At 33.7% G+C, this 9720-nt stretch overlaps 1 protein-coding gene across 1 annotated transcript; it reads left to right on the forward strand.

Moving 5' to 3' along the window:
* Nucleotides 1–735: 735 nt before the first annotated feature.
* Nucleotides 736–9469, forward strand: LOC108346691 (protein NRT1/ PTR FAMILY 8.1-like). The gene is made up of 4 exons (XM_052868771.1): nt 736–917; nt 1009–1226; nt 1947–2497; nt 8579–9469. The coding sequence occupies exons 1-4, from the start codon at nt 788–790 to the stop codon at nt 9396–9398; spliced, it is 1719 nt and encodes a 572-aa protein (XP_052724731.1). The 5' UTR covers nt 736–787; the 3' UTR covers nt 9399–9469.
* Nucleotides 9470–9720: the final 251 nt, after the last annotated feature.

Raw genomic sequence — 9720 nt, forward strand, 5'->3', positions numbered from 1 at the left:
GCGGTATTAAAATGGTTTGCATCAGCTAGTAAATTCTAAGATTATTGTCATATTGTGCAACTAGCAAGGAATAAGGTCAAAGAAAATATTTTTTTAACTTGTTTTGATAACTGTTTACAACTATTTATAGGAACCAATAAAGTAATGATATATAGACTATTGTTAAAAAATTATTAAAAAAAAGTTGTTAAGATATCATGGTCTTTAACACGCTAGAGTGACATAAGTTTACCTTTTGACTACTCACCGAGAAAAATTGTCACTGGTTTTGGTGAAGATTTTGGTATGTTTTTTGAGCATTTACTCTCTTTTGTATATGGCTTTTGGTACAACGGGAAAGTGAATTTTACATTCTTCATATATGGTATGTTTCTGTTAAGTGTAGCTATCATGCGGTTGGTTTGTATTTTGGAAGCTTGTGATATCATTACACGCATGCAGAAACTAGAAATTTTCTATTCCACATGATTGAAGTTAGACATTAAGGGTCCGCTATCATAAAAACTTTTTATCATCTCGTGATATACAATGTCATTTTAGAATTGTTTAATTCCATTATTACCGGTTTTGCATATAGATTATTTTGATGAACGTCTCTTTGCAATTCCTATACTTCACACGCAAACTCAAATTGAGCTTTATAATATGAAATCTCTACTATAGAAACCTGTTTAATTTTTCTGAATGTTTTCGTGATTATTTTTTCCATCATTTTCTGCCCCTTACAAACAGACCTTTGAAAACAAAACAAGAGAAGAAGAATCAGGAAATAATCAGCTCTGATACCATGAATATCATGGAATCGAATGATGTGGAAGAAGATGGCTTATATACAGAAGATGGGACAGTTGACATTAACAACCAACCTGCGAACAAGTTAAAGACTGGAGGATGGAAAGCATGCAGGTTTATACTTGGTATTGAATCCTTTTCTTATTTCATTTCATAATCTTATGTTACCTCAGGATTAAAACCACACTGATCTTATGTGCTGAAAAAAACTGACAGGAAATGAATGCTGTGAAAGATTGGCGTACTATGGCATGAGTACAAACCTAGTGAACTATCTCCAGACCCGTTTCAACCAAGGAAATACAACTGCTGCAACTAATGTCACAACCTGGTCAGGGACATGCTATATCACCCCATTACTTGGAGCCTTTTTGGCTGATTCATACCTGGGAAGATACTGGACAATTGCTACTTTCTCAATTATCTACGTCCTTGTAAGTTTATTTAAAGAACAATATTCTTTATTCTTTGTTGAATCTATATTATGATAAAATTTAATATAATTTGAACTTTCATAATGTGGGTTCATATTTTAGTGTTGTCTATCTTCAATTAATTAATCTTTCAACTCTTTTTTATTTATAAGAGTATGCCTTGATTTTATGACACCTATAAACCTACATCTTTGTTTTCTCTTTAGGTGTTAATACACCTTTTTTATATCTATCAATATTTTTCTTTTTATGATACGCTATTGAGAAACAGACCAATTGTAATTGTTTCTTATCTAGAAAACACTGTGGTGAATTCATTCTATTTTGAGAGTATTATGGATTTATTCATATGTATTGTTTTAGTAATAAATCAATTTTTCAAGAAATATCGAGCTATAACGTTATACTTAATTGTGAATTTTATGTATAATGTATTAATCTTATAATTAATTGTAATTATAATCCGTGTTTATTTGAATAAATTTTCTCAAAATTTAAGATAGTTAATTTTGTTTGAAAATATATGACAAAAATGAATATGAAGAGAAACAAAAGTTAAATTAGAAATACCAGGGGGGTGAACTGTTACAGAATAATAAAAGCTAGAAAATGTACATATAAATCAAATGGAAATTTTATTTTCGTAAATTTCGGGTAATATTTGCAAACACAAGGTATCTAACACATGCTCGAAATGGAACTTGCTGGTTTACTTTGCAGGGAATGGCAGTTTTAACATTTTCTGCTACTATCCCCGGAATAAAACCAGCATGTGATTCTAATGGTTGCCATCCAACATCAGCACAAACGGCAGCTTGCTTTGTAGGACTCTACTTGATTGCTCTGGGAACTGGAGGTATCAAACCCTGTGTCTCATCCTTTGGTGCCGACCAATTTGATGACAACGATGAGACTGAGAGGATAAAGAAGAGTTCTTTCTTCAATTGGTTTTATTTCACAGTTAATATTGGCTCACTTATTGCTTCGTCAGCGTTGGTTTGGATTCAAACGAATGTGGGTTGGGGATGGGGATTTGGAATACCTGCTGTGGCAATGATCATTGCAATTATATTTTTCTTCATTGGTAGTAGATGGTACAGACTTCAACGACCTGGAGGAAGTACCATTACAAGAATTTCTCAAGTTATAGTGGCAGCGTGCAGGAAATCTATGCTACAAGTGCCTGATGACAAGTCGCTTCTTTATGAGATTGAAGACGCAGAGGCTAACATCAGAGGGAGCCGCAAAATGCCACACACACATCAATTAAAGTGAGTTCTCTCAACCATTCATGCACGCTATAATTCAGTACCTGGTCTTACACTTAAAAAAAGGCCATGTATTGGACACAGAATTTCATAATTTTCAACACATTTAAATATATTGAATTTGAATTTATTTTATTTAAAATTGTTTCATTTTTCAAACGTAGATAAGATGATTTATTTAATTTAATTAGTGAATATGTTAATTTTATTGTTTGGAAAGTATTTCAATTATCATCCATCTAAAAAAAATTATTTAAGAAACATATAATTGTTAAAATTAAAAAATATTAATATCAATTATCTTTTTGTAGTTTATCTTCGTTAAAATTAATTTTTGTTAAAGTTTTTTTTTTAAATATTATTTTATATTTGGAAAACATTTTCTCAACTTATTTTAAATAAAGGTTATGAAATGAAAGATAAGGTGAAACCCTAATCAAATTAATTTAAGTCTAAATTTAGTCAGATCGATCTAAGTCAAAAATGAGTGCAGTAGGTTTGGGTCACAATCAAGTCGAGTTTCTCGAACCTAGATAAAATCAGGTTTTTTCTAAACCTCATTGAGTTGAGTACGTCAACTTGGAATACAAAGACTCACCAACCTAAGATAAGTCGACATATCACATCTTGAGTACTAGTTAAATATAAAGCTAGAAAATATGACACTCTTAAAATAACACTCGCACAAAGATTGAACTAAGTGTATGTATAAACTCCAAGTATTCAATCATTTTATAAGTCTTGAAGAGCCCCTATATAGCTAAGCATAAGGGGTATCTTAACAATAAAACAAAGTATAGATATGTTAATAAAAAAGACAATAAGCTTTTAGAAACTAGTTCTAAAGGAGGTGTCTTGAAAAGAAAACAACCCAAGCTTAGTCTCCAAGCCTCTCCTAAGTGGCGCCTTTGACCTTCTAGAATAAAGGTCAGCTTCAAGCTTATGCTCTCTCCAATATTCACATAACATGAGTGGTCCTAAGGGTGGGTTACGTAACACCCTAATTCAGGGTATCAAGAGTCATAATTAAACCAAAATATTTCAAAATTCGTATAGCGCGAAAATATATTTATAAAATCTCATCATTTAAAACGTAAAAAATTAAATCAAATCATAATAGTTCCAAAAGCATTGTTCAATTACATAGTTTTGAAATTAATGAAAATAACCACGGAAATAATAATCCAAATACATTATTCTAAAATTTTTATAACATAACCAACTTTAAATAACCCTAAGTCTTTCCCGTACTCTAGTGTATCTATCATGCATTTGCAACATCTGCAACATCCTCTGGCTCACGTATAAACCATTATACGATCATTGTAAAAAATGACAAACAACAAACACAAACACAAACAAGTATGGGGTAAGCTACTGTTAAAATAAACCATAACAATACAATATATGAATGTCAAATAAAAACTACATAATAACAACATGCAAAGCCCATCCTTATCATTATTAACATACTGATCACTAATCCTCTAAATGTTACAATGTCATTATCACCAATTCCTTGATCCTTGATGTCATCACGAACATCATCGTCCCATCTTCTCATCAACACTAACGTTATCATGAATTTCATTATTACCATCACGAACATCATAACAACATCAACCTCATCATAACATCATCATGAGAATCACCAACACCATGATCATCATCATGAAAGACATCAGTCACACTCCTATACCCCACCTCACACACTTGTTATACCGAATGGGCCCGCCTAAGTCATCCTGCCCTGCGGCTAAAGGACCTATTTTCCTGCTCCGCAAGGTCTTAGAAGTAAAAATGTTGGTGCATTGCACACAGTACTATACTCATCAAACGAGCTAGATTGCAAGAAAAACATTATTCCTCTCTTCCTACATTGCACGACCGAGGTGTAACACTCGAACACTACTATCTTCCTACATCCATGGTCAAAGAGATTCTTTATCCCGCATCTCACGGTTGATAGCACCAATCTCAAGATTTACCAAGTACAATAAGTAGACTCATCCATCATCTCACATGCCCATCGATCAACCACAAAACTTGGTACAATCCATTCACTTATACATGTTCTATCATAAACCAAGAGTCAAACATCACCCAAATGTAGCAACTAGCTCACTTTCCTCACGAAACATCATGTCTTGCAACTTATCAAACTTGATCATCATCTATTCTCCATCAAAAACTCAAATTTACAGGAAATACACTAGGATAATCGATTATCACCAGTGATATCGATTATTCCAATAAAGTTTACAAAATAAACTTCCGAGTTTACAAGTTACGTGGAGATAATCGATTACTACTCAAGCTAATCGATTATTTCGGAGGTAGGACTCTAAAATTACGGATAATCGATTATCACTCACAAAAATCGATTATTCTCGGAACCAAACCACACTAGAAAAATTAAAAGGCTTATATAATCCATACATCATCTCTAAACTTCGTGAAACAAGATTGGCAACATATAAACACATTCAATCACCCTAGATACATGGACAAAAACCTAGATACTTACATCATGCCTCAAGAATCACCCAAAATCCCTCATAATACAAATTGGAAGCCAAAAACCTTAACATAATGTGAAATATTACATCTAACCTCTAAAAGAAAACCAACACAACCGCATCCTGCATATAAAAGCCCTCAACCATACATTCATAGATTTAGATCCAAAGTTTATACTCACGCTTCTCAAAACGCAAAGAAAACCACAACCTAAACTCTTTCCCATATTCAACACCCACAGAACATATTTTGTCATCTTATAGAATCATCAACATACATACGCAACTTATCATAATCCTCACAAGAATCTCATTAACACCAAATTCAACAAATAACAAGAACTAAAATGCATAGTCATCCACGAAACACCTAATGTCTCACACAGAAATCATGCATACATTCACATATTCATCCCTATAAAGAGAAAACAAAAACATACTCTCATTCATCATACGTTAAAGACTAGGTAAGCTTCCTCATTCCTTGGCTAATTATAGACTTTCTCTATTATTAAAAAAACTTGATTTACCAATGAAAGATATTTGTCAATGAATAGCAAATTTCGTCGATAATATCAATTTATCGACAAATTATCGACAGGCAAAAATCTATCGATACATACCTTGTCGGAAACATCCAAAATCCAAAACAGAGAAATACGTTAAGTTGCAAAATATCTAGTACTGAAATAAACCCCTTTTAAGACCCTTAATGAAATAACAATCTTAATTGGTAACCCCAACATGCCATATCAAAGTTGTCGTTGAATCACTCTTTTAATGGCTTACATAAAGAAACTATTTCATTCATAATCGCCACTTAAAAATTCATCATTCTCGTGACTATTTTAATAATATGTTGAAGTGTATATTGCCAAATATTTGGATGATTATGCACACCTACTTATTACTCTATTACGTACTAGAACAACTAAATTGCAAATATGGATGTTGTTAATCAAAAAGGTTTTAAATATATGATATAAAGGGAATATGTAAATTGAGAATGATCTTTTTAGTACTAATTCAAGAATTTTTCTAACTTCATCTTAACCACTCAACATATCTCTTCCCTAATGAGTTGAGTATTCATTAGGTATGAGTTGAGTTATTCTACTACACCTGTAGAACATCCTCATGTGGAAGATCAAACCAAACATCCTTAAATATTAGAAGCAACAATGTAAGAAACAAAGGCATGGTCTCATGGCCTATTGGGTAGACAATGGCAATATCCTGATCCCAAGGTTGCCACATTTAATCAAGAAGGCCTAGTTGTCAGTCCACCCTCATGTTCACTATTGAACAATGATACCACATTACCATCACTGTGAATTGTTTATTACCAATGAAGTTGTGCAAGAGTGGACCATACACAACCTGAGAGTTCATGATTTTAATGAAATATTTCAACTCATTCCAAAACTAACCAGCTATGAGATGTTCCTTGGATGACAAAGACACAAGACTCATATTTAAACTCAAGAAAACTACACCCTAGCCCAGTAACAATTTCCATTACTTGGAAACACCCAAACACCAAACAATAAATTTCATTCCAATCAAACAATACAAGACAATAAGCAATAGTTAAACCAAGTTTCTTCGATTCATCTTGCTTTAACCTCAATTCTTCAATTACCGAAAGCAATCACGAAAACAAACATACCACATTGGAGTTAAATTACATTATAAAATGGTACAAATAAATAACACTAACCAGCACTCCACGAACCCTTACCCTCACTCAACACATTAGGGAGCCCTACATTGCGACAACCATCTCCTATTACACCAACATCCATGAACCATCCCCTTATACACCAACCCTCAATCAACCATGAACCCAAGGCAAAGAACCCCCAAAGTAGGACACACCCACTTCTCTCTTGGAAGCATTTAAACGAAGAAAGAAGGAGCCACTCTCTACAAATGAAGTAACCACTCTCTACCATCGTGAATGGGACGCTCTTTATAATGACATTAAGAGAGGAAAACGAGGTTGCCTGAAGAAAGGGAAGGGAAGGACCTTGGCTCTAAAATAGCCTAGAAGAGGGGAGAGGAGGCAATTATTGAAAGTCAATTTGGGAAAGGAATACCTCAAATTTCAATCCTATTTCATCGAGGACTAAAACAATGGTCTCAAATCCGTTGGTAAATTATATCATTGTTACATTACTAACAAATATATCTACCGGTAAAAGAATCAGTGCATTCTCCTGGTAATTCCATCTGTAAATCACGCTTACTGGTGGATCCTTGGTCGTCGATAATTATCTGCTGGTAATTAACACTTTTATTGTAGTGTACACACAAGATCACAACAAGCCTACACTCTTCTTCACACGTCCCTGCAACCTCTTTGTCGCGCTTCCTCTCTCTTTTCCTCTCAATATTTCATGTAAGGTTTCCTACTTCTATAGAATGTCTCTCTCTCCTACTCCCTCTCTTTTATTTTCCAGCTCATAGAAAATCTTTTTCCCAAAATTTGTTTTCAAACCATGAAAACCACCTAGATCATGATCCCTAATATTATGTATCTGGGTTTTAAAAGCATAAACTACCATTTGACTCTTTCTACCTCTTCTCATGTGACTTTGAATTATTTTAGTTTATACCCCTTCCACCTAGTTTACTTTCTACACCCCCACTTATAATTCCCTATACCTGAATCATTAAATGGAAAAACCCTTAATAAAAAATATAAATAAAAACTAAAAGGATTCTCCCTTTAAACTTTTCCCCATAGGATTTGAACTCACATTCATTCAATCTTAGACAAACATTTGTACTAACAAACCAACATATCATATTGGTATTAACATACATCACAAATTCAACAAGTATATAATAACATGTGTTGCATTTATTTAAATAAAAATCAAATAAATAATATAGAATTTATGCTCTAGCCAAGCCCTGAACATGTGACCACTCAGCCAAATCTCTCAACAACTAAGTTACATAACACATTGTGAAAAATATGCAGTTTCCATAAAAACATTCTCTCATTACAATACTATTTTTAAGTTCTACATTACCTCATATCTTATAGGTTATCCTCCTCTCCAAGTAGTGTTATTCTTGTTCTCTCCTGGCACAAGCTTATCCTACAAAACAAACAAACAAAAGAATTAAAATATCAACTTAAGTTAAGTCAACTATGATAAACAAGTCAACCAAAGTCAAGTCAACAAAAATCAACTTAAGGAAAGTCAATATAAAAAATAGAAAATAAAGACAAATAAAAAGGGTTATAGGTTTGCCTTCTAGTCATGTTTCTAGTCACTCTTGTCCTTGTTTCATGGTGAATCATGATCTCATTAAGACAAATTCCAATTTTTCATTCAAAAAATTAAAAACACAGTTAACTAATACATGCTATGATACTTTTAGATAAATATTCAATTCATTTATATAACCGTAATATTTTAAAAGAATTAAAATATATACTTTTCAATTTAAAAAATAAATTTTATAAAGGAAATTTGATAGTAACCAAATTAAAAGGTTACCCTTTATATTTTATTATTTTGTTGTAACAAGAGAAATGTGTTTATTTAAGGTTTTTGGACAAGGCAGCAATAGAGAGAGAATCTGACCACAGAAAGGGTTGGGCAAATCCATGGAAACTGTGCACAGTGACCCAAGTGGAAGAGCTGAAATCCTTAATCCATTTGCTCCCAATCTGGGCTTCCCTGATAGCCTTTGCAACGGTGTACAGTCAAATGAGCACAATGTTCGTGTTACAAGGAAACACAATGGATCAACAGGTAGGTCCTCACTTCAAAATGCCCTCTGCATCCCTCTCCATCTTTGACACTCTCAGTATAATCTTCTGGGCACCAGTCTACGACAGCATCCTTGTGCCCATTGTAAGAAAGTTCACTGGCCACCGACAAGGCTTCACACAGCTCCAACGCGTAGGCATAGGCCTTGTCATCTCCATCATCTCCATGATTGTTGCTGGCATTCTAGAGGTTGTTCGCCTCCACATGGTCAGAAAAAACAACCTCTACGACGCTGAAACCGTTCCTATCTCAATCTTCTACCAAGTGCCTCAGTACTTTCTCGTAGGAGCTGCGGAAGTTTTCACCAACATTGGTCAAATGGAGTTCTTTTATGGACAGGCACCTGATGCTATGAGAAGCTTATGTGCAGCTCTTCAGCTCACCACTAATGCATTGGGAAACTATGTGAGCACTTTGATTCTTTTAATTGTGACAAAAATCACCACAAGCAATGGAAGCATTGGTTGGGTCCCAGACAATCTCAATAGGGGTCATCTTGATTACTACTTTTGGCTTCTGTCTGTTCTCAGCCTGATCAACTTTTTTGTATATCTCTGGCTTGCTAAGAGGTACACATACAAAAAGGGTACATGAAATGCTCATTAATTTGGCACACTGTTGTATAATTCTGTAGATATTGCTCTTCTGATCCACTTGTACATTGACGTTAGCATCTTCCTTCTAGACGCTAAATTGTATTTGTATAATTCTATTTGTGTAAAGGCTCTTTGTAATGTATTTTGAAATAAAAGAGTTTGTACTATTCAAGGTTCCTTGCAATGTTGTAGACTTCACTTGTTATGCTCCCGGTATGTAGGTTAACTTAACTCCAAATGGTTAATTAGAAGCTAATAATTCAATGCAACTCGGATACTAAAAGGATAGAGGTCTGTAATTTATTTACATATGAAAAAAA

The sequence above is a fragment of the Vigna angularis genome, chromosome 9, assembly GCF_016808095.1.
Source record: "Vigna angularis cultivar LongXiaoDou No.4 chromosome 9, ASM1680809v1, whole genome shotgun sequence".
NCBI classification, from domain to species: Eukaryota; Viridiplantae; Streptophyta; class Magnoliopsida; order Fabales; family Fabaceae; genus Vigna; species Vigna angularis.